This window comes from Podarcis erhardii (assembly GCF_964252035.2).
Source record: "Podarcis erhardii genome assembly, chromosome: 2".
Classification (NCBI taxonomy): Eukaryota; Metazoa; Chordata; class Lepidosauria; order Squamata; family Lacertidae; genus Podarcis; species Podarcis erhardii.
The window spans coordinates 50,792,958-50,819,806 of NC_138498.1; the positions used below are offsets into that span (position 1 = coordinate 50,792,958).

The 26,849-nt window shown below is 41.6% G+C and overlaps 1 protein-coding gene across 1 annotated transcript; it reads left to right on the forward strand.

Moving 5' to 3' along the window:
- Nucleotides 1-6,541: 6,541 nt before the first annotated feature.
- LOC309331721 (ovomucoid-like) lies at nucleotides 6,542-16,697 on the forward strand (the record flags this gene model as incomplete). The annotated part of the gene is given in 12 exon segments (XM_081844171.1): nucleotides 6,542-6,592; nucleotides 6,596-6,737; nucleotides 8,089-8,114; nucleotides 9,242-9,366; nucleotides 9,473-9,524; nucleotides 13,242-13,372; nucleotides 13,726-13,771; nucleotides 13,956-14,083; nucleotides 14,367-14,418; nucleotides 14,972-15,099; nucleotides 15,623-15,683; nucleotides 16,666-16,697. Coding segments are annotated over 12 exon segments (951 nt in total). The 3' UTR covers nucleotides 16,675-16,697.
- Between the last annotated feature and the right edge of the window lie 10,152 nt (nucleotides 16,698-26,849).

The window sequence follows — 26,849 nt, forward strand, 5'->3', positions numbered from 1 at the left end:
TGTGTATATATAGCTATATAAGGAAAGACGAAAGAGTGGGTGGGCATGTTTTGCACATATATACATTATTTGCAGTAGAGTCCCTACATGCTGAAACGGCACATAGTATTGTGAAATCTTTGTGATAGGGTGGTAGTTTCAGGGAACACCCAGAAAGTTCTTCAAAAGCAGATTCAAGAATGCTTCTGTGAAAGCAGGACAAACATGAATTTCATTCTTGATCTTTGCACTGTGTATCTGATTAACAAGACTTGGATAAATGGGTGTGATAAGCAACTGCCATTTATAATGAAGCTCAGTATTTATATGGTGATTGAATCTCTAGCAAAAAGTCTCTGGCAAAAAGTCACCCTTAGCATGGAGTAATATGCCTCCTTTTTGTGGTGATGAATCCCTGACTAATATTAACAGAATCTTATTAGGCATGGTCCAAGTAGTCAAACTTTGTGGTTGTAGCAGCAACAAAAGATGTGACTGGATAGGAGGAGCTAGAAACTGGTGACTGACAGAGCCCTCTTATCTTTCAACTGTAGCTTAGAAGTTCTAAATATTAAGTGGTATAGAAACACTTGAAGAAAAAGAAGTAATGGGGCCTGTTTAATCTGTTGAAATTTTTAAATCTTTTTAAAAATCCACTTTAAAAAATTCTACCTTCTTTTAAATATGCAAATAGAAACAACAACAAATCAGTTATCTGAGTTATAAACATCTCATTTTCCAATTTAATTCAAACCAATGTATTACTTACCACTGGCCACTGGGGATGGGATAAAGTATAAATAAATGTGAAAGGAGAAGTGTGGAAGAAATTGAAGGAGATGAGTAAAAGTGGATTGAGAGGTGTAAGGGTAGGGAAAGTATAAACTGAATTGCCTTCCGGAACAGCAATTGTTCCCTAAAACATGAGGTTGTCACATTACCCCCAAAGCCAATGTCTCTACTTAGCTTGAAGAAAGCTGAACTTTGGGATTCCTTGCTGCAAAGAAATAACTGTGGCAAAGAATTCAGCAATTTCCAAAGAGAGAAAACTGAAAATTGTCAGTAATTGCCCTCCAATTATGTTGAATTCTGCCTTCATCTACCTGCACTGCCATTTTGTGACTCTGCCATTTTTTAGCCTCCCCAAGTGGGCGCTGGGTGGGAGGCAGAAGGTTTAAGAGCCCTTGAGTTAGAACAAGCACAGAACATTTGTAGGTCCTACAAAATCCTGGAAAACAGAAGTTTTGTTTAGCAAAGTGACATTTCAGAAAAGGACAGGAGAAGGAGGCTGAATAAGAACCTAAAATTAGATTTGGACAAAGAAGGTTTGTAGGGCATTGTCAGGAAGGAGGTAGCAAATTAAGTTGTGGAAGGGAAACCCACCCTCCTCACTCTAAGCCCAAGGTAAGGAATATGACAGCTAACTATGAGCTCCTTACTATTGGCTGATACCACCTGTGGGTAACAATGGGAGAGGGGCATTAACAGATGGAAAGGGAACACAACTAGATAGAAGGAACAAAACTTAAGAGGTCTACCTCACAGGCCATCTGGCTACTAATGGAAAGAAAAATGGCCTGGGTCGCAAATATTGTTCTACTGAAACAATAGAACCTGTGTCCCACACCAGATGTTGTTAGACTACAAAGTCCATCAGCTCAAACCAGCATGGCCAATGGTCAGTGATAGATGGGGGCAGCAGATTCACCAACTTAAATAGTTTGGCCATGATTGAAGATTCTTTGTTGCCCTCTGTGTTCTCCAAAAGTTCTCCACAAGGGTCAAGTCACTGAGCCATTGCTAACACAGTAACATGGGCAAGAGTTTCTGAAGACCAACTCCTGGACGAAGGATGTAGGCCTGGAGAGAGAGATTCTCTCAGCTAGCTGTCCCTGCACAATTCTGGATCATTCATATTATGTATGGAGCTACCTTTGTTTTTAGGGGAAAGAATGAACCTCACTCAAATTGTTATGAACAGGTCAGAAGCAAAACATATGACAAACGGAATAGGGATAGAGAAGTTGTGTCCCTCCAGATGTTGGACTCTAACTCCCATCAACCTTAGCCAATGGTCAGAGATGGCCAATGGTCAGAGATAATATAGTTCAGCAACATTTGGAGATGTTAGAAGAAATGAAGTTAGAACAAATGCAGGTGATTGCTGACTTGGATTTGTACAGGCAATGGATCGACAAATGTTTGGTTAAATATATAGTGTAATGTCTCTCACAAAACCAAACTGACACAGAGAGCAGCAAGGGTTTAAAAGAAGTAAGCCATTCAGTTTTGTCCCAATGTACTACATAGGATCCCAAACTGAGAACATACAGAGAAAAACCCTGGGAGAAAAAATGTTGAAAATTTATTTTTATCCTGCATGAAGAAGGTTAATACAATCCATGGTATTGGTACCATCCTATCATGACTAGACAGCAGGGCTCGAAAACAGCATTACCAAAGGTGCCAGGGACTCTGAAGAAGCACAAACTCAAGGCAAAAAGAAGAAACGAGCTAAGAGGAAGACAAGTTTAGTAAACCCTCACCGTGATCAACTTCCACCCAGAAACCTATGATCCCACTGTGGAAGGACGTGTGGATCCAGAATTGGCCTCCACAGTCACATAGAGATACACCATTAAGTCTGTGTTTGTGGAAGACAATCTTACTTGGCTACAAGTGATTGCCAAAGAAGAAGATCATGACTGCAGGGCTCAAATGAAGAATCTCTCATAAAGCTGGTTATTGCTTCATAGCCTAATAAAGAAAATAACCTGACCCTCTCTATGAATGTAAACTGAGGAGAAATGTTGAAGGAACTGGATGATCCAGAAAATCCAGTTTGTAGAGCAGAGCAATACATAAAAGGAAATAGGGTTTTGAATTAGAAGGAAGGGTCCTCTGATTTCCAGTATAAGCAACATTTGAAGATTTGATCAAAGCTGTATTGCCTCTTCTATTCAGCTGCCATCATTCAAGTCACTGTCACTGTCTCTGTCTCTAGCTAGGATTCAATCCTGGGCTCTAGCTCAGAAAACATGCTGCACACATTTATACTAACACTGCAGCTCCTGGATTTCTCTAAGGCCTGATACATAATGGTTAGTACTTTCCCTGGGTAGGTGCCAGATGTATTCTCTGCAAGATGTGACAGTGTAATTTGTGGAGGAGATACATAGGCTGTTGTAATGCTGGTTTGGGTACATTTGAAATTCAGCTCAGCCTTAGCAATTGTGAAGAAAGGCACTGATTCTTTTCACTAGTTGGGACTCATGAGTTGAGTGAATGGGTAAATGGGAAGGTGAATGAATAGGTGTGTGCCCCAGCTAGCCCTGCAGTGGGGTATGTGCCCCATTTGCCCAGCCCCTCACAGACATCTGCAAAGAGGAAATTGTTGCTTCTATATATGCACAAAGTCTTCCATGCCATCAGGAACTGCTAGCTGTCAGATTTCCCAATCAAACAGAAGCCTCTGAACACATTATTTTCTTAATGGTATGTTTACTTATAAAAGTTACTGTCTAACCTTTCCACTGGAAAAGCTCCCCAATTTGTGCAGCTATACACAGTGGCAGAGCTTCATGCTCCAGCACCAGGGGTTGGAGAGCCGGCGGGGGCGGGGCTGGTGCGCGTCCTGGGGGCGGGACGCACTGCCCGCAGGGGTGTGGCCTGCGTCCTGGGGGCAGGCGCGCCGCCTGCAGGGGCGTGGCACCCAGCGAGGGTGGGGAAACAGCCGCGATGACACCCCGCCGGGATTGCACTGCTGGGGGTGGTGGGCTCCCCCCGCACTCCTCTTCCTCTGCCAGTGGCTATACACACCAACACTTCACTTTTGCAGATGTTCACACCAATTCAGAGATGTCTGGGCTAGTCAGCATAGCCCCCCCCCCCCACAGCCCCAATGTATTAACAATGCTATCTAGTTAATTAATTAATTTATATACTGCTGCATATTTCAATGGAAATCTCTTCTGAAATGAGCTGATAAGCTGCTAATATTTACTAATATTTAGATCAGGTTAATTTCTGTATTTTCTGGGACTTTATTCTTAGAATAAGCCTGAAGACCATCAGTTGATCATCACTGATCTTGATAACAATTGTTCAATCATTCCATCTCTTCTGGGCCAGCACAATAAAAAGAACACTACATTGCCAAGACTAAGTGGCAACTGTTGTAAATCCCTATAACGTACAAAGTATGGCCTATGACGCCAACTTCCCCTGTTTTTTAGTGGAGCTGGTTGGGAAAGGAGTAACCTTGTAACCTGGTTGGGAAAGAAGTAAACCCTAGCATACCATTTCTGATTTATAATGTCAGTGAAGCATGGGAAGGTGATTTCAAAATGCTGAGAATCTGACCTTTGTATTGTTACGTGCACTGGATCCATGGCGCTTGCTGAAAGTGCAGCTTTTTGGCGGGGATGGGGTGGTGGAAAGAAAGATACCAGTCACATTGTAATTCAACGTTCCAGTACAAAACAAGCAGCATCAGAGATATACCAAATATACTATGAATAATATGTCTTGAGGTTTGGGGGACGGGGGAGAAGCTGCATCAGGGGACTATCAGAGGAGGTGAACCATCAGTCACTTTGTGGAGGATGAAAGGAAGCCAACAAAAGAACACCAGAAGATTCTACTGGATCAGGCTATGTGCCCATCTAGCCTGTTCCCAAAGTGGCCAGCCAGAAGCCTATGCAAGCAGGACCTACATGCAACAGAATTCTCCCCACTTGTGGTTTTTAGCAACCCATTTTCAGGGGCATACTGCCTCTTTATAGTGGAGGTAGAACTTAACCATCATAGCTAATAACCATTGATAACCTTATCCTCCATGAATTTGTTTCATCCTCTTAAAGTCACCCATATTGTTGGCCACCACTACCTCTTGGGGGAGTGAATTTAGCTGAACTATGCACGGTGTGACGTCATAGTGCCTTTTGTCTGTACTGTATCTTCCAATATTCAGTTTTATAAGAAAGGAAAAGTTTCTCTGTCAGCTTTCTCAAAACTAAAAAGCCCCAAATGTTGTAATCTTTCCTCATGGGGAACTTGCTCCAGCTTCTTGATCATGGGTATGCAAACTAAGGCCCGGGGCCCAGATCTGACCCAATCACCTTCTAAATCCGGCCCACGGACGGTCCGGGAATTAGTGTTTTTTTATATGAATAGAATGTATGCTTTTATTAAAAATGCATCTCTGGGTTATTTGTGGGGCATAGGAATTCATTCATCCCCCCCCAAAAAAAATATAGTTCAGCCCTCCACAAGGTCTGAGGGACAGTGGACCGCCCCCCTGCTGAAAAAGTTTGCTGACCCCTGTTCTTGATCATTCAAAGAGAGAGCTGCCCTCTGACAGCTCTTTGGCATAAATTGAGAAGATAGTAAAAAAATTGAGTTTAGAGCCAGATTTAGGCACAACAGTACTAAATTGGATGCAGTATCAATCAAATGGGGCAATTTCAAACCTGTAGTTAAATTGTTAATTTACTTTTACCAAAAGACAACTCATGTTGATGATAACTACATATTCCTGCTGTTGAATCCAAAGGGCTGCGAGATGAAGGGAAACAGCCACTACTCCTGTTCTGCAAGCTCGTTTGCACAGAGCTATAAAAGATATTGCAGTTCATGAGTCACAACCTCTTCTGCAAGCAGGAAGACATGCCTGGTTTTATTATTTTTTTTATTGCATAACTCTCTAGCACTGGCAGTGATGGACCTTCAGGTCTCAAATTTTAGTGGCACCCTGTGTGATGCCAAGATTTGGCCCCCCCCCCCACCTCTTGCCTTCCATTCTCCATCATAGTTGTCACATACGCACACAAGAACCCATGAGACTTGTGCAAATCGGTTGCACTCCCCTAAAACTGCCTCTGGCACAGGCTTCCTTAACCTTCCACTCAGCTTGCTTAATTTTTCAACTGTACATGCTCACTCTGTCCTCTGAAATCAACAGGGATTAAAAGTTTATTGGTTGGATCATGCCCAATAACTTTAAGAGCGCTAAGATGCTAACTTGCAAGCAAAACAAAAATCCTTCCAAGTTTTTCGGAAGTTACAGTACAACCCTATTCATGGCTATTCAGAAGTTGAGACTGGTTGAATTAAGTGTCTCATAGGATTTAAGCCTTAGTAACATTTGTAGGGCGGGGGGAGGGGGGAATGCATGTATCATAAAGGAGATTCCTCACAAAAAAGTCAGTTTGGAATAGATTAGGTGAAAACAAGTGCCCCAATCTGAAAAATATAGTGGATTTCTATAAACCTTTGCAGCCAGATCTCAACCCTGATGTGAGAAAATCTGTGAGTGCTCAGCTCCTGAGAATAGAAGCATTACAGATTGCTATTATTAAACCATGATAAAAAAAAAGATCATTGTCAGAAACCTATCAAAGTGATGAGAGTCAGAAGTGCTTATCCAGCTGCCAGTGTGATTGATGTGAAAAAGCTTGTTGGGTTTTTTTTTAAAAAAAGACTAAATGTTATTCAAAAAATGTAATTAGCATTTCCGTTCTCATTGGCAGGGATTTTCCCTTATCCATTCTTAATACGTCACATGAAATGTGGTCTTTGGAAATCATACTCTTATCATGATGAAAGATGTGCCTAGAAGAATATATATATGCCAGAACTTTGCAGAGTTTCATGTGTCCATTGTCTGGGTTTAGTACTAACCGACAGTGTACATACCACCATGAAGACGGCACACGCCTTCACCCTCTTCAGCTTCCTTGCATTTTGTTTCTTCTCTGGTGAGTAGCCTTTAATTCTATTCCCTGATGGTTGCAGTACCTTCTGGCCTCTTTTTATTAGCTTGGGGCCATGGATTCCATTAGATACATTTCTGTGTAGCTTTAGACCAAGAGGTGACCCACCAGACCCTCAAGGCTTTTAGAACTCTTAGCACAAGTAGCAGGTTCGGGGACATAGCCCTGGAGCTACAATTGTGATTTGCAGAAAGGTCTCCGCCTGCTGTCAATGGATGGGCGCTCCTAACACTTTGAACAATCTGTGGGAGGAGAGGGGCAATTAAAGGAGTTCCTCTGAGCTCAGGTACTGTGACATGTGGGCTGGCGTTCAAGAAAAGTTATTTAGACATTTTGCAGGTTCCGTCTGAAAAAGCTCACTTCCCTTCCACCTTCTCTGAGCCCATCAATTTCTATCATTCACCTGCTCCCCCAATCCCCAAGAGGGAATGAAATGCACCATCCTTCAGAAAATGGGCAGGAATAGGATATTGATTTGCATTTGCTGGTTTATATGTATAGATGCACATTTAGCAATAAGAACTTAATGTGCCTATTTCAGTGGGAAGACAATGCATCGTATCATATCAGGGAAGGCTGTGACCAGGTGATAGGTGTGTCTGCTCAGTTTCCTCCCCAGCTGCTAAACATTGATGGGCAACACAGAGGCCCTTACTCTCCCTTCTTTATCATCAGTTCAGTCCTGAACCAGACAGCACTTTGACGAAAAGACTGTTTCTAACTCAAGGCTATGGCAGCCCTTGACATACAGGGCAGTCTTTCTTGCTAGATTCCCCAAGAAGAAGGAAAAGCCTCTCACTGAGAAAGGTGATAACAAGTGGTTTATTCCAGTTCTCCTTTGGGGGACTACAAATCCCATAATTTCTAGTGGGAAATGAGTCACAATTTGATATTTCCAAACTATAGGGAAGTTGTAGGGGTAACCCCAGATGAATGGTAGGAAAATGGGACAAGGATGGGTCCTACACAGCCTCTCTGCAGTTTGAACTTACATTCTGTGTATCATTTCCCACCATACACGATGGGACTAGCAGCAAGCAGCAATGAGCACAAGCTCAGCTTGCACTTCCCCATTGTCAATCACTGAATGAAGTGCACAAGATTCCCTTATATAACATGTTTGATCTACCAAAGTTAATCAATTATTGAAATATTGACAGCAGGGGCTATAAAATAAGCAGAGAGAAAGAGAGAGAGAGAACAAAAATGAATTCCACACATCCCTTATGTACTGCGGCAAATGTACCTTTGAATCTATGGATTCAGTTTCTTGAGTTAATGCCTATAACTCCATTTTATATAGAAATATGTTACATGAACTGTATTTCCATTCTAGGGATTTCCGGTAATCATGGACAGAAGGTTAGTGCCAACCATTTTTAAAATTAAGGTTCATATTTGCTAAAAACTCATTTAGGAAGCCCTTGGAGACCGTTTCTCTTCTGTTCTTTCATATGCACACAGATCCTGATCCCATCTAACAATGGGCTGGTTTGCATATTCTAGTCCTAATCAGACTGTTGGTGATGACACCAATAATTAAAGATTATTTTGGAAAAGCAAAAGAAAGGAACAGGGAAGCTAGATTCATTCCCGCACCTCACCTCCTCCCCCTCCAACCCCCTGTTAATGCTTAGGCCAATGATTTGGTCTGAGTTACTGGCAGTAATACTTCTGCTGCCCACAATGTCCTGGAAGACAGATCACCTGAGCATTTTGTGCTCCACTGCTTTCTTTTCCTCAGGGAGCAGAAGAGGTTACTGATAGGCTAGACACCTGCTTACCATTCTGTGACTGTTTCTTGAACCTCTTTGTAAAGGTAAAGGTAAAGGGACCCCTGACAGTTAGGTCCAGTCACAGACGACTCTGGGGTTGCGGCGCTCATCTTGCTTTATTGGCCGAGGGAGTCGGCATACAGCTTCCGGGTCATGTGGCCAGCATGACTAAGCCGCTTCTGGCAAACCAGAGCAGCACACAGAAACGCCGTTTACCTTCCCGCCGGAGCGGTACCTATTTATTTACTTGCACTTTGACGTGCTTTCGAACTGCTAGGTTTGCAGGAGCTGGGACCGAGCAACGGGAGCTCACCCCATCGCGGGGATTCGAACTGCCGACCTTCTGATTGGCAAGTCTTAGGCTCTGTGGTTTAACCCACAGCGCCACCCACGTCCCTTTCCTGGCTCAGTAGATTTACCCTAATTAAATTGGGGTCTGCAACTTTAGACCACTTCTGAAACACTCCAGGGGCCTTGCTCATTTGCACTCTCGCCATTGGCTTGCTCTTTTATGCTCACTCTTTTGACAGCAATGAACCATCTTTCCATGCTCGAAAAGGAGAGGTTGCACAATATTTTAAGGGGAAGATGAAGATGTGTACAACAACAGGCTGTGCTGGTTTGCAGGAAGGTTTCACAGCAGAGGAATAGACATACTGAAATATAACAAACATATTTATCAATGTCAAATAATACTTATAATGCCTTCGGCAGGATGAATGCATCGAGTTTCCCAAACCAGAGAAAGGTGGCCAGATTTTCTGCACAGATGATTATAAACCTGTCTGTGGCACTAATGGTGTGACTTACCCTAACAGATGCACACTCTGCGCAGACCAGTGAGTAAATCTTCACACAGCTGTTTCTACCATTTCCTTGATGAAACATGTCATTTGATTCATTTTTTAATTTTATTTTTATATAACAGTGCCAATTTATTTTTAGGGCAGCGGGAGTTCACGTTCATATAAAACATGATGGAGAATGTAAAGGAAAGGTAATCACTACTAATAGGTTACTTTTTAATAGCAGTGATACTGTTGCAATAAAGAACACAGGACTGTATATTTCTCCAACCTGTGCGGAAAACTGCAACCTGCGTAGAACTGGAATCCCATATCATCTCTGTCATGTGCTTTAAAAAAAAAAAATCCCACCCTGCCATCACATTTTATCTGTTCCCACATGGCCAGCAATTTTAGGCAAATGCTCCCCTCTGCTCTGTATTACAGCCATTGGGTGCCTTTTCTTTCTGAGCCCCTTTCTCTCCTGTTCCTGGTGTTCCTCCCTTTTGCAGCTTCCATATAATGGCTGCATCTGCATTGTGTTCCATGTCTGTGCATCGTTTCAGCCATATGTTTGAGAAAGAGATATTCCATACGTCACACCTTTGATTCCAAAGATAGAACCCTGCTGAACTGTGCAGAATTTAATGGGCTTGGGAAACTCGTTGCATTCATTCTGCAGCAACAAATTAAATGTTCCAAGTTAAGCGACTGAATAACTGAAAGAGGACTACGTATTGTGTTTAATTCCTTTGATGGTTACGTAAATTACTTTGGCAAGGACTGAGCTTCATCATAGTCTGTACTGTTAGTTCCAGATATTTGTTTGCGATAAGGAAAAGTAGCAGATTGTTGTTCCAGTTTCCGTCACATCTTGCAAATTCAGAAGTAGGGAGGATGCACCCAGCTTAGAAAATGGCCATTTCTGCACCAAGAAGTGTTTGTTAAAGGGCCCTGAAACACAGCCCACTTTCGAATGACAGAACCTTGGGAAATGTTCTTGGAAGCTTGGGGTTGGGGTGGGCTGCTTCCTTGCCATCTTGGGACTGTAACCAGATGCAGTTTGCATAGCTCTCCAGAAGCCAATCCCCCCCCCACGCCCTTCCCTGGCTCTGTTTACCATCCAGCCTGGCGAAAAGTTCTAGACAACTTGAAAGCTTGCACATTTTTGTGGCATTTTGGTGCTGCCTTAACATGGGCTTTGGCGGTGTTCTTATGAGCCAAGATAGCTACCCTTATTTCTGATGCCAAAACAGTCTAATACAGACCTTCTAGCCTACATGCCGACACACAACAACACTATCTCATTTCCTCCACTGAGTCCCAGCGAGTCTGCTGAAATCCTGAGCAGGTGTCAGCAGGCTGTTTTGGGATGGAGAAAGGAAAAGAAGTTGAGGCTTACTCCAGTTCAGTTGGAGGTAACTGTGGGTGGATAAATCTGATTTGGATGAAGGGGACAACTGGAGTTTCATGTGGGTGCACCCCACCCCTGTAAAATATTGGGCGTTCTTCAGGTCTTCTGTACTCCAATACTAGAAGTACAGTATAGGTTTTCTGTTGCTACCTACCAGGGATGCTTTCACAGTAGATTTCTTGCATCAACAGCAGCTTGGACTACCTTAGAGCTCCCTTTCAGATCCATGATTCCAGGATTTGATGACTTAATTCCATGTGCTGCTTTGCTTCAAAAAACAGATGAAATAGGCATGTCCTCTTGTATTGATATAACTTGTATAAAGCACCACAGTACAGACTTCTGGCAATGAATGGATATTTTTAGACTATTTTCTGTTTGCTCTTTCTTATGGAATGCTATCATGAGCTTCATTTAAATAGTAGTACTTTTTAAAAAAAAAATCCAAGGGTTTTTTGAGTTCCAACCAACTAAATATGAGATCAAGAAAAGGATGAGGAAAGTATCTGGCACTTTCCATAATAGCAGTCAGTGGATACGTTGTTCTTCCTTCGAAGCAGTGTACTAATATCAGTAGTGCATGTACAATTTTCTTTCTATACAGTATCGTTGATATTAGTAAACTGAATTAATATTTGGGTTTGTTAATAGTATTTAGAATTGCATGCTGCTTTGTTATTGTATTACTGGGTGATTGACACTGGCCTTTGGCTGAGGAATAAAGATGTGTTATTTGTAAAGATTGCATTCAATCACTAAGTACTTTGCTACTATTTCCTTAGCCGGATGTCTGCAAGAAGTTCCCCCAACAAGAGAAGGGCAAACCAGCGCAGTGTACCCTGGAATACCGTCCCGTCTGTGGTACCAATGGTGTCACTTATGCAAACTTATGTCTCTTCTGTGCAGCAAAGAGGTTAGTGACTTTCCCAACTTTTTGACAGGTGCTGAAATGACAGGTCCTCCGATGTGGAGCATGTATTATAGGCATAATGCCACAGGCTCATTCCATGCACAAATATTCTGAGCACATGAGATACTTACCACCCTATCTGTGGAGTTACCTATCCAAACAAGTGGGTTTTCTGGGCAGCAATGAGGCCAGTAAATTTTTCACTCAATGGAGCTCTAATGGCAGATCTCCCATTGTGTGCTGGGCATACAGTGCTGCAAGCCACTTCCATGCATGAGCATTATGAGGGTTTTTGTTATGGGCTGGTGGCTCTAAGCATTTGTTTGTTTGTTTGTTTGTTTGTTTTAGGGACAGTGAAGTTCCTCTTGACATAAAGCATGAAGGAGAATGTAAGGTAAAGGTGAATTCTGGATTTACAGATCATTGGGCAGGATTCACTTAATGAACCTTGTCAGCTTGTGCAACAGTATTCCCTCCCCCCTCCCCTTGCGCCCCCTTAAATTGGCTCCACAGAGGGTTGGGAGAACCCCAAGAATAGCATGTGGGGGGGATGATTCTATTTGGCAGACTTGCACAGACAGAACATTCATAATAGTGCAGCACTGAATTCCGCCCAAAGGTTTTAAATACTCTTAATAGTGCTATTATTACCTACTCAAGTGCCATATGGTAAGCTTCTGTTATTGGGGGGGGGGAGGGAATATTCCATTCTCCAATTTCTTTTATTTCTTATCCGGTATTGTTTTAATCTATGCTGACACTTCCAACCTCCTTTAACTAAAATTCTTTTCCTGACCTTGGCTTTCTTCTGGCACTGTTTTCTATATACCTCTGGATTGACCCCCTCTTTCACTTGGGTCAGCTACCTGAATGTTTGACTAAACAAAGTTCTTCCAGTTAGTTTTTACACGGCTGCAGAGCTTGCGTTAATTTAATTAATATAAAAAGTCATTAATACCGTTTTTCAAAGTTTAGTCACACTAACCAGATATCTAAACATGTCGATGTTCTGTGGGCGTTCTGCTGCCAGGTCAACCCAAATATCAGGCTTTCTCACTGGGGGGAGGGAACGCTGTTACCCACGCCCGTGGTCTCCTTCCCAAACCTCTTGGTCCGCTTTTGGGATACCTTTTCCACGCCACAGCAAATTCTTCTAGGTTCTGGAAGCCCTCCTGAACCTTCTGAGGGGTTATGAAGCCTTACAACCCCCATTTTCACCCCTTCGGTAAGTGTGCATCTCGTGGAGCCCAAGAAACGCGCATCCGGACTCCAACTGTGGCAAACCCGGAAGCCTTAGAGTTGGCCTTAGAGCTCAAAACCCTCAGTATCTGGCACTTTCCATAATAGCAGTCAGTGGATACGTTGTTCTTCCTTCAAAGCAATATACTAATATCAGTAGTGCATGTACAATTTTCTTTCTTTACATGTATCATTGATATTAGTAAACTGAATTAATATTTGGGTTTGTTAATAGTATTTAGAATGGCATGCTGCTTTGTTATTGTATTACTGGGTGATTGACACTGGCCATTGGCTGAGGAATAAAGATGTGTTATTTGTAAAGATTGCATTCAATCACTAAGTGCTTTGCTACTATTTCCTTAGCCGGATGTCTGCAGTAAGTTCCCCCAACAAGAGAAGGGCAAACCAACTGTGTGCACCAAAGAATACCGTCCCGTCTGTGGTACCAATGGCGTCACTTATGCAAACTTATGTCTCTTCTGTGCAGCAAAGAGGTCAGTGACTTTCCCAACTTTTTGACAGGTGCTGAAATGACAGGTCCTCCGATGTGGAGCATGTATTATAGGCATAATGCCACAGGCTCATTCCATGCACAAATATTCTGAGCACATGAGATACTTACCACCCTATCTGTGGAGTTACCTATCCAAACAAGTGGGTTTTCTGGGCAGCAATGAGGCCAGTAAATTTTTCACTCAATGGAGCTCTAATGGCAGATCTCTCATTGTGTGCTGGGCATACAGTGCTGCAAGCCACTTCCATGCATGAACATTACGAGGGTTTTTGTTATGGGCTGGTGGCTCTAAGCATTTGTTTATTTGTTTGTTTGTTTGTTTGTTTGTTTTAGGGACAGTGAAGTTCCTCTTGACATAAAGCATGAAGGAGAATGTAAGGTAAAGGTGAATTCTGGATTTACAGATCATTGGGCAGGATTCACTTAATGAACTTTGTCAGTTGTGCAGCAGTACTCTTAATTGTGCTATTATTAATTACTCAGGTGCCATACAGGTATTTAGACAGATTTTATACTGGGAACATGAGCAAAGGCCACCTCCAACAGTATGCATTCTTTCACAGGATGTGTGCAGTAAATTCCCAGAGCCACCTAAGGGCCAGGCTCCTAAATGTACATTGGAATGGAAACCTGTTTGTGGAAGTGACGGTCAGACATATGGCAACTTGTGTGCATTTTGCCATGCGAGAAGGTGAGTAGATCAAATAAAGGTCCTTGTGTAACAAAAAGTGGCCTGCGGGTTAGTGGAATCACTTTTCTGGTTCAAACTATGTACGAAATATGTATGAAATACATACAAAATATGTACAAAACATGTAAGAAATTCAATTTTACATTAGAACTCTCAGAAGGAGGAGGGAGTTAACCCCTGGATGCATCTGAGAAGGATGCAATAAAAACATCCATTGTCAACACAACTGACCAGATCATGTATTGCATGTTGAAGTTCCACAAATTTATCTCATCTTTTTCAGACAAAGTGGAAACACTATCACAATAAGCCACAAGGGTCCATGTAAGGAAAAGGTAAATCAACTGGCTTTATAATTCTCTGTGGCAGCTTATGCTTTTCTTACTAAACACTTTATGCAAGAGGCTGAATTAGTACAGGAGAATTCAGTGGAAATACAACCTTTTCCAAAAGGAAAATAGTAGTGAGAGTCTGGAGAGATCACACAGATGTGCATGATTTTGCAAGTGTGGCTCTGGAGATAAAGTAAGTATCTCCTTAATCCATTCCCATTTTAGCAAAATAATTTCCTATCCATTTCCACATATGATGCTGGCCATCTAGATGAGTAAATCACCTTCTTTGTAAATCATCACCTTTGGCCAATGCAATTCAGTGTATCAGGTTTGTGATATGGAAACATTTTGTTGTGAAGGGATGGATGTCTTTAGAATGCTCTGTCATGGCTTTGAAAAGACAAGTCTTTTTGCTTGGAATTTACTTGCTTCCTCACGGAAAATCAGGGGTTTATATTAAAATGTAGAATTCACAAATCTTGTGTTGCACATCATGAACCTTTTCATGTTAATAAGGCATGTTTGAGGAAATATTCTATATTTGGTTTCATAGGACGAGTGCAGTGACTTCCCAGTCCCACCCAAAGGCAAGCCTGCTATATGCACATTTGAATTAGCAGAAGTCTGTGGCAGTGATGGTGTGACATATCCAAACAAGTGTGTGTTTTGTGATGCCAAAAGGTGGGTATATTTCTGTTAACCAGTGTATGAAAATATTTTAATGTAAGTCACTTTGAGCTACTTGGTAAAAAAAAAAAATCTAACAAACAACAACAATAAAAACAACAAGAGAGCAATAAAGCTGTTGTTGGAAAGAAAGCATACAATTTATACATTTCAAAATGCCTAGCTATGAATTCAGTACATGAATATGCTGTTTTTCCTGGAGAAAAAAGGAAGACTTAGATTAATGCAAGCTAAATCACTGGGATTTACTTAAGGGGGAAGTCCTTGGTTCATCTAAGGATGCACTAGTGAAAATAAGCATGTAGTGTAAAGGCCCTTGGGAAAGGGGGGGGACAGTATTTGAATAAATGGGGCCTATTTTTCCTCTTAAATTTTTAGACATTTCCTAGAGAAGGATCAAAAGGGAAACGGTTGGAAGATAAGTCCTTGGTACATCTGGGAACAATACACTGCAAACATCTCTTGTCAGTATTACTGTGTAGTCTCCATGCCAAAAAATTATCACTTTCTTTTTCAGGAAAAGTGGCGGCAAACTAACGATAAAGCATGAAGGACCCTGTGAGAAACAGGGGCAAAAGGTGAATCCACTTGCTAACATAATTTCCTGATGTGGGATAATGCTCCTCAGTACCCCTTCCAAATGTACCGTAATCTCCTAGGCATTCAAGAAATAAAAACTTCCCCTCCAAAGAGAGTCTCAAAACACGACAAAATACATATTCACTTGTTATGAATAATAAGCCTCAAGGAATATGGCACATTCTAATCCTTAAAAAAAAAAAAGGTATTCAACCATTATTCAGCCTTACATGCCTACAAGTCATTTGGCTTTGAGTTGTTATCTGAATCCTTAGGACTGAAGTGAAAACACCGCTCTTTGCACTATGTCAAAAGCTCACACAGGTGTTGCTACTTACAAAACACTTACACATTGGCAGATTTTTCCCTTGGAGAAATCTTCCAGTTTCTCCAGTTTTTGTGCCAACATAACACATGCACCTTGGTAGGCAATTGCATATAGAATCTTGCCTCATGGTGGTTAAACACCCAGGTGATGAGGGCTGTGGTCATGAAGCATGTTTTTTCACCTTTTTCTTTTTTGAGGGGAGGAGCAAGTCTAGTCATTGCATGGTCCCCAAAACCATATAGACTAATATTATTGTTCATTATAAAACAGCTAACTACAGCTGAAAAACCAGGACACACCTACACTTATTTTGGTCTTTGATTTCCTCTGTTTGTGCCATGACTTCTAGGCACAGGTCTAAGCAGGGGTTGTTATTTTGGTCCTGCTGTTTTCTCTGCTCAGTCCCATGTCTAGAAGTCACAGGACAAACTGAGGAAATCTCAGACCAAAAAAGAAGTGTGAAGGAGCCCTCAGAGTGTGAGAGAAGAAAGGGAGGGTGAAAGGAAGAGGAAATAAATGGAAGGCTCAATCCCAGTTTTCCAAACTACTATGTATCTGAAATCTCTTAACTTGGAACTGAAGGATTGGATGGATTTATGTCTGGCCTGACCTCTCTGATATAACAATGCTAACATTTTATTTTATTTTCCCAGGGCGAATGAAAGAAGACTTAGTGGATAGCAGCAAGAATTACTTTTAAACTGAAGAAAGATACTCTCTGCAAATATCTTTATTTTCTAGTTTAAAGAAAAGTTTTTCCTGATCTGCTAATAGAATAAACTCAAAGCAACTAAATTCTCTGCCTTTGTTTTGTTATCAACACTACCCTGAGAATGAATCATTCCATGAAGTTGTCATTTTTACGCATTCACCATTTACAGGTCTTGTTCAAAAATTCTTGGTTCTAACTTTTAAAAATATATATACATAAAATACAGCAAAACAGCAGCACCTGTTTTCCATTAGCATTATCCGATGACTTGAAATCAGAACAAATACATACTTAGAAGATAACCCCTTCAAAATGTCTATTAGAATGGGAACAGCATGATATGTCTATTAGAATGAGAGTCAACCAAGAGACACATTGGGCACTGTTCAAAGACTCCTTCAAAATGATTTTAAAGTCTCATTTAACTTAACAATATATATCTAACAATATCAATATTATCCTGTTCAGAGCAGCACTAGAGTACCATCAATTCCCAAAATACAAGTTACAGCTGAACAAACAATTAATGGCAACAGTAGCTAGAGCAAGTTGAGAGTCCTTTAGCCGAGAGCAAAAAAGAATTGCTACTCCCTCACATAAAATAATACAGCCACTTAACTCTTGGAAGGGGAGGGCAAAAGAACTCATAGAATTGTACCTACCATGTCACCATGCTCTCACCATGAGGTCACAACTAAAAAAAGGGAGGAATTTCAAATTGGATGCATCTTCTGTGAATCCCACTCTGATTGGCAGGAAGGGTTGGCCTCCATCCAATTTCCAAACACACTATCTGCCAGCAGTAATCTCCCATCCCTGATACATTTGGGTGAAATAACCCTTCACTGGAAAAAAAAATCAAAGTCCAAAGGGAAGGACATGGGACTGCTGGTCCTTACAGCTCTTTGATAACTCACATGCAGTCTACTAACAGATCCATTAGGATGATGGTGTTCCTGTTGTTATGCTCCTCCTTCTGCCACTTCTGCCTGATGGTGAAACGTTTCCCCTTTCCCACTTTTTCTTTTTTGTTATTTTAATCGACCCAGAGAATTTTCGTGATTTCATGATATGAAACAGTTCTGTTAAGAGGTTAACAATGCAGCCCTACAAATTTCCTTGTAGCTGTTTATTTAAACAAAAAAGGAGGGAGGAGACATCCTTCTTTGAAATTTGAACTTTTTATCACAAATTCTGTACTGCAAAAGTGCAAGAGGGAGAAAAAACCCGTAGTAAATCACTTCCAGCTTTATTGAGTGGGTAATGAGACAAGAGGGGGTACCACTTTCCAAGAGAGAATGTTGGCAACTCTGAAGGTTAATATTCCAAGGCAGCTCTCCTAGCATAATTTCTTGCCTTCCAGTACTATCCATAAGCCACTAATCAATCAAGTGCCCTATCTTACCATTCAGTGAATTGGGATCAGTTTACTGGACTAGGTATCCTTAGGTCCATACTTACATAGGTGTGATTCATGCAACCTCCTGCCTTTTCTACACCAGTGACAGACCTTGGAGTCTCAAATCTCAGAGGCTCCCTGTGCGAAGCCAAAATTTGGTTACCCCCACCTCTCACCTTCCATCCTACATCATAGTTGTGACACCCCCTGTGACACTCCTGCGGCAGGCTCCACAGTTAGTGTGACGAAACCAGTCACACTCCCCTGTCTACACCTTTTTGGGGGTGAGGGTTTGGGGGGTGGGAGAAGAATCACAAAAAGGTCCAATTTGTGTACAACCTACACGTGGGATGAATACCTTATTGTGTGCTGGAAAGAGGAATATGTACCCTCACCACACAAAGTGGTCCTTTCGTTTCTCATTGTTGCAGTGAGAATTACTGCAAATTCTTTATTATAACTTCCAGTTGTTATTTATCAACATAGTAATCTTTTGTGGCATTAACATGGGTTATCTTAAAACTGATATACCATGACTGTTGACAAGACACCAGAGCTTTGATGTGTCTGTGTGGGGAGGGGGGAATGTTCAAAATCCCATTATATAAAGCTATTGTCTTTGAAAAGCAGTAGTCTTCTTGCTGCCTTACGTCTGCCACAGATGAAATAACGTAAGAATGTTCATTGTTAGAGAGCATTGAGATAAACCATGTTTTGATTTAGGTAAAGGAATGTGATTGCTTCTATAGATATCAAGCACTATAAGTGTGCCCATGATTGCTGCCAATAAGTTCTTGGGCTGAGCAAACCGCTAGCTGAATCTTGAGAGAAAAGGACTGTCTTCATTAACCATGAAGATAAAAATATCTGTGATTCTTTCCCTAGCAAACTGTTGCTTCCTTTTAGGTAAGTATACTCTCCAGCTCTCTGTAATCAAGCCCACTTTAAACATTTCTTTTTATCTAGATGAGGCAAAGAAAACAGGAAAATGGGTGTTTTACAATGGATTTTAAAATACATGTTTTTGCCACTTTGGGCAAAGCCTTCAACAACCTGGAGTTCTCCAGATGTTTTGGACTTCAACTTTGCTCAACCAAACCCATCATAGCTGTGCTGGCTGGGGCTGATGGGAATTGTAGTCCAAAGAGTCTGGGCAGCACCAGGTTGGGGATGGATTTGGTAGCTGATACATTCTCTCTTCCTGGTGCCTGGATCCACGATTAGGAAAATGGGGGTGGAGAAATATGTGCACTAATCTTCAGATTTGGGGGAGGTGGGTAAAGGAAAAAGTAATATATAAACTGGTCCCAAGGAACAATTGATGTATTTATTTCAAAATGCTATATTAGATAATGGGAGAAACCCATTCCATGCATGTGTCACCATACAAAATTGTATTGTAGTCTTGTATTGCAGTTCCCACTATGTATTGTACTGTGATGTAATCCCCATTGTGGGAATTCGCTGGAGCAAATACAAGTTCAGATTGCAGTTAATTGCTCCAAGATCCTTATCAATGAAGTCTGAATCCAATATCGTACAAATATTATCGGGCCTTTTTTATTTTATTTTATTTTACAAATGTGTAGTTGTAGCTGTAGTAGTAGTAACAGCAGCAGCAATATTACACCCCACAGCATCAAATCGCATGCTGCTTTACAAAGTGACATAGCAAAAAATAAAAATAAAAAAAATAAATCCCTGTCACAAGGAGCTTAAAGTCTAAATTCTTGCTTCAAATTTATCAGCAGAACATTTTCTTTGCCAGAGATAACATTTTAAAATTCTGTGAAATTTGAGTTAATCATGTATTTACCACATTTGCATATTGTGTTTCTGTAAAAGGCAAAGCATGGGAGAGCAGGGGGAAGAAATTCAAGTGCCGTCTCTTTTATAGCATTATGTAAGAAAGTTACATACTGTAATGGCCAAAAGAGGGAACATTCTGGGATGAGAGGAGGGTCGCACCAGCTCACCTCTGAGATGACTGCTGACGGAGGCAATTGGGTTGACTGGAGCCTAAGAGCAGCTGGCTTCAGGGGGGGCCTTTGGTGTTTCACTTTATCCTCAGGCCATGTACATACCATACATTTAAAGCGCCCCACCAAAGTATCCTGGGAACTGTGGTTTGGTAAGGGTGCTGGGAACTGTAGCTCTGTGAGGGGGTAAATTACAGTTCCCAGGATTTGGAGTTGTTGCTTAAAATGTATAGTGTGTATGCAGCCTCTGATGCAGCCAGATAAAGGGATTGTGTTTTTTAAAAATACAAGTCAATCTTTTAGAGCAACAAGCCATGTAAGACCACAGAGTATTCAGCATTTTTTAAAAGGGTCAGAAATGTGAAATGCCAAAGCTAATTTTCAATCTTGTTGAAAACTCAAGAATGTAATAAAATACAGGAGATGATTGCCGGTACATAGGTGATGATTGGTTGTTCTTAATACATTCTCAAATCATTTTACAGGATTGGTTGTTCTTAATACATTCTCAAATCATTTTACAGGTACCGGAACTGCAGATAAGGTCAGTTAACATGTTTGTGAATACCATATTTGTTTTTGTTTTGGAATCACGTGGTCTCTCATTCTGCATATCATGCTGTCATGAAAGAAATGTGTCTCAGAAACGAATAATGGAAACAGATTGCACTCAGAGAATATAGCTGCTCTTTAGAATACAGTAAAGTTCTGCCGTCTTTTAATTACGTGTGCGGCTGGAATGAATAGTTGGCATTACACCCATTCATTTCCTGCTTCTGCATTCAACATTATAGATTTTGACACATTAGGTGACTTAGCAGCTGATTAAAATTGCATATATACCATACATATTTTGTGCAACAAACGGAACTGGGACAAGAATGGATCTGAACAGAGTACCCATTCAGCCATGTGGAGAGGGCAGAGTTGAAGGCTATGCAGACTTTTCTGAATAAATAGACTCTCTCTGAGTCTAAAAGTGAGTAATAACCCAAATCCTCTACCACCTCTTACAATTGTGTACCCAGTTAGAGAGGACACAGCTGGAGAAAAGCTTCCTGTCGGTTTCCCTTTGCAAACTCATTTTACCTTTGTTTTTCAGCTGGACTGCAGAAAATACCTAAAAGGTAAACGAGCCCAGATAAGCTGTGATACGAAGTTTGCACCAGTTTGTGGAACTGATGGTCTTACTTATGGCAGCGAATGTATGCTGTGTGCCATTATCAGGTGAATATCTACATAATCTGTCCCCCACATAAGCTGGGAGAGTGGTTTGTAATAGTAACAGGTGAATTTCTTTTCGGGGCGGGTGAATAGACTCTGCCTGCCACTGCCCCATTACTCCATGATGTCATCAATGCTTCTGGTTAGTTTTCAGGATACTGCTCTTCCACTTCAGTCTAAAATAGTGATTGCAATCCATTATTATGTCACAATAATGTTAGCATGTGTTGCAGTGGCAGACTTCAAAAATGTGAAATTACATACCTCCATTCATCATCTTTATGTTACCCCACCAATGAAAGAGAACCAATGAATCAATGGGGGGGAGGGGGGAGGAATGATCTTAAGTATCTGCCTTTGAATGTTTCATCTCCATGTTAAAAATATTTACTAATTCCACGCTCTCTCTTTCTAGGTGTGGAAAGCTTGTAGATCTGGCACATGAAGGAAAATGTGTAAATATCATTGTTCATTCACTTGAAACCAAATCATTTCTTTGAAAGTGAACCTAATATTTGTAGTCGTACTCTGGCATGTGACAATTCATTCGAATAACAGTTGAATGCAGGGTGCAAATACATTTTTATTTTAAATAAATTGCACCTCAGATGTATACATGTGTGTAGCTCTGATAATGCAGATTTGATCCACAGTTTAATTAATGGGTTGACCAATTGTTTAATTTCTGCTATCTCTTTGCAAGTGTCTTGACTTTCAGAAGACATCTGAAGGCAGCCCTGTTTAGGAAGGTTTTTAATGTTTGATGTTATATTGTTTTGTTGTTATTATTATTTATATTCTTCTGGGAGCTGACCAGAGTGGGTGGGTAAACCCAGCCAGATGGGCGGCAGTAGAAATAATAAAATTATTATTATTATTATTATTATTATTATTATTATTATTGATCTGCTCTTTCTCATGGGGCAATATGATATATTTCGCTTAATGCTTTATATACATACAACTTATATGAATAATTGCAGCAAAATGTCCTGCTAATGAACAGATGTATTGGGAAACATTCTCTGCTTGGTTTCACAGGATGACTGCAGCGATTTTCTAGAACCAATGAAGGGCTACCCTCCCAAGTGCACAGCAGATCATGGATCTGTCTGTGGCAGTGATGGTGTGACGTACCCAAACAAGTGCGCTTTTTGTATTGCCAAAAAGTGAGTCAATAACATAAAGTCCTTGTGTAAATAAAAGTGATCCCCGGGGTATCTGGGAGTGCAGTTCTGCAGCACAAAGTTGAGTACTGCCTTAGGTGCTGCTTGAGAAATATACAGTACATGAAAACATATATATTCTGTGATGCCAGGAAATCAATGACTTTAGACATTTTTTATTTATTTTTTATCTCAAGATACCAAAATGGTAGATCCTCCTGAATGGGACACCATGGGTTTTTCCTTTTTATGAAGATGTTGTTTTATTCTGAGAAGGCATGGCACAGTATTATTTATTAGCATGTTTTGATTTGTTTATAGGAAATGTGGATGTCCTCTGGAGATAAAATATCCTGGAGAATGCCAAATACAGGCAAGGCAATTCTGATTCCATGAAACATTTGTTCTGATTCTATTTGTTTTTTTTAAAAGTTATTTTCAAATTTGTATGTATACATATATAAAAATCGTGATATTCCAGAATTTTCACAAAGTTTATAAGAAATAAAGAGAAAGAAAGGCCATGGTAATCCCCATTTTATAGGCAATTTTTCAGAACCAAGTAAACAATATTTGGGAGTCTATCTAGCTCCTTGGTCCACTGAGTCACCCTCTCCCTATTCAGTGGAGTGAAGACTATACCATTTTTCTGATTTTCTGGAGTGATATACAGATGCTGTGATTAAAACTAGATGGATCCCAAGTTGGTCAACTTCATTTCACCACCCACTTGTGTAGGTATCCCTCATCCCTCCCTTGGGAGAGACAGCCTGCTAACACTGGGCATTGTCCCATACCTGAAAACAGGTTGCTAACAACAGAGGAAGGAAACAAGTCAGAGCTTAATAAAAGATGGAGCTGGTCACTATTCTACAGAAATCCTGGCCAGTATCAGAATGGTGCTTTATATCATTCCAATCAACCTAAAGGATTTAACAAGGGGCAACTCATGAAATAAAAGGAGGAGAAGGAGCAGATACCCTGTTGTAATTTTATTTATCAATGAAAAAAAATACAGTGGAACCACGGGTTACGTACCATCCTCCTTACGAATGCTTTGGGTAATGAGCTCCGCTAACCCTGAAGCAGGTGTTCCTGGTAGCGAACTTTGCCCTGGGATGCGAGCGGAAGTCGCACGGTGGCAGTGTGGCAGTAGCGGGAGGTCCCATCAGTGAAAGCGTGCCTCAAGTTAAGAACGATTTTGGGTTAAGAGCAGACCTCTGGAATGAATTAAGTTCGTAACCGGAGGTACCACTGTATAAAAAGGCACTTATAAAGCACATTTACATTCTATTTCAAATAATAGTTAGGTTAATATTTTCCCAATGGTTTTCTTTTAGCCACATGTCTGCAGTAAATACCCAGAAACAGTGAAGTGCGATGATGAGGACAGTCCTGTCTGCTCCAGCACAGGAGTGACATATACTAACAAATGCCTCTTCTGTGTAGCATGGAGGTTAGTGGGTTTAATGCAACAGCTACAAGAATGGGGATGTACCTGATGTGAAGCTATATCATCCATCTAGTTCAAGCTGACTCTACACCAGTGGTTCCCCACATTTTTTTGGCAGTGCCCCACCTAAGCATCTATAAAATCCTGATGCCCCCTCCCTGTGACATGAAATTCTTATTAGTCAAAAAGTGAACTCCTATTCATTTGTGTCCTATTCATGTGGAGGAAGCCTAAAAGACCACTAACTTGGACTAAAAAAGCTTCAAAATTGCCCCCCTTAAAAATCAAATTGCCCCCCGGTGAGGCATGTGCCCCATGTTGGGAACCACGGCTCTACACTTAAATGCTGTGGGGTCCTTCTTTTAGCTGTGAAACTCCTTCCCCGCAGAGGTGCCAGATGCACAGTTTTTGCTGGATTTTGAAGGCACGCGTCTTGATTCTAGCTTCTTATTCCTGAGGTATTTTTTTAAGGACTCATCCTACTTTTCTGATTCTAAGTTATTTAACCCATTTTTATACCACTTTTTTTATATTGTTCTATTCAGCCCAGGTATCTGATTGTGAAGGGCAGGTAAGAAGTTCAACAAACAAACAAACAAACAAACAAACAAACAAACAAGCAGAAGAATATTTGTTCATTTTCTGCCATGTCGTAAGTGTGGTAGGGGTAGGACATGGATATAGGCCGCTCATATACACAGTTTAAACCAATGGAATCAAGATGGTTCCTTAATACATCTTCTGTCTGTATTGTCTTATTTGTGTGCCCATGTTCTTTACAATGCTGCCTTTTGCATGCCTACCGAGGAAAACACTTCCTCTTTATTACATTGCAACTTTATTGCATTTCTTTTTACAGGAAAAGCGGAGGGGGCATAACTATTGTTCATGAGGGTAAATGTAAACCAAAGGTAAATCTTGTTATGACGTCAAATCTTCTCATATTATGCTTATATTAAAACTTCTGTGCCAACTGCCCCTGTTACCACAGGTTAATTCTCTGGATAGCTGGTATTTTTTTATAGTTTGTCTTTTTATGTTGGTACAGTAAATTAACACTGAGCAAGAAACATCTTTAAAAGGAAAGCGGAAAACCCATTACCAATGGTGAGAGATCCACTGACCCTGGTGGGGGCCAACACGGGGGTGGTAGCTATTCTCTCTCTCCTCCTGTTTGTCCAAAAGTTAGGTCTCCTCATCTCAGGACCCCTGCGGTCTCAGCCACCCCCTGTTCAATCTTTTTGGGGTTTGCTTCTCCAGCAAATTCCTGCAGATAATATGCTGGAGACACAGATCCCTGCACCAACTGGTAAACAGTGGATTCGGTCCTGCTAAATTTGATGCTGTTTGTTCCCCTGCTGATAAGAGGCAGAAGCTGCCAAAAGGTGTCTGGATACATAGAACAGAGAAACAGACCACTTTCTAAAATGTATGGAAGAGATATCATGAACCATAAAACCTTAAGTGGAAGGCAAAACAGTAACCAAACTCCCACTCTTGCCCAGTTACGTCATCCCAAAGCTTGTTAAAGCATCATGCAGAGCCGTCTTTCCCATTGGTCTTAGTGGTTCGTTGTGCCGGGGCGCCGGCCTCTCAGGGTTGCCCCAGCAAGTGGGGGAGCTGCGCGGCATTGCCGGCAGCCTCCCCTTTCCCTGCACGCCCACCAGCTGCGCTCCGCCAACTATATGGTTGGCGTGCGTGCAGCTTCCTTCCCAAGCCTCCGCAGGAGGAGAGCGATCCCCACAGATCCCAAGCCTCTGCATCTGCTAAAGATGGCCCTGCTCCCAGTCGTTGTCCTCCTCCTGCTTCCTGGCAAAAGGCGGCATGCAGCCTTCCTGAGAGCCAGTGTGGTGTAGTGGTTAAGAGTGGTAGTCTCGTAAACTGGGGAACTGGGTTCGCGTCTCCGCTCCTCCACATGCAGCTGCTGGGTGACCTTGGGCCAGTCACACTTCTCTGAAGTCTCTCAGCCCCACTCACCTCACAGAGTGTTTGTTGTGGAGGAGGAAGGGAAAGGAGAATGTTAGCCGCTTTGAGACACCTTCAGGTAGTGATAAAGCGGGATATCAAATCCAAACTCTTCTTCTTCTTCCTGGGCTGCCTTCTTGTGCCCCCGATGCTGGAGAGCATGTCCACCAGACATTTTCCTGCTTCATCGCCACCACCATGCCAGGGATCGAGGCGGTGGGGAAGGCAGAGGACATTTTCCACCGCCCCCTCCCTTGTTTTGGAGTTGCTGGGGGGGGGGTGCTGGAGGGATCTTTGCACCATGGCACCGGATATGCTTAAGACGGCTTGGCCTCGTGTAATATATCATGCTCTTAAATACCATGGGGAAAGTCAAGTGTTGGCACAGTACTAGGGACATATTTCAGAATATAAGGTTGTCTTCAAGCTGCAGTTAGAATCAGAGAATTGTAGAATTGGAATACACCCTAAGTCCAGCCCCCTGCAATCCCTGACAGATGTACTACCCACCCTCTTAAAAAAAATAAAAATCCAGTGAAGGAGATTCGGCTGCTACAGGCAGGCAAGCAGCCAGCCCAGGTGGTGGGCAGCTTCACAGAGTGGTTTGCAAATTGCTCTGCGAAGTGCCTGCCCTCTTCTGTTAAATACAGCTGCAGTGAAGTTTAATGGAGGGGGAGCAGGTGCTTCAGAAAACTGCTCTTTGGTGCACCTTCCCACCACCACCTTTAAAAGGTTAAGTCTTGGGGTGAGGTGTAAAGGAAGGAGGTTGGTGAAGTATAAAAGGGGGAGGGATTGGTCAGGTGTGGGGATGGCAAGAGAAGCAAGCCAGGGCAGCTGCCTCTAGTACTTGCAAACTTACGTATTTCATCACTGATTTCTCCATGGAAACGAAGGGATCGTATTTGGAAATATTTTATATTTTGTTTCATAGGATGTGTG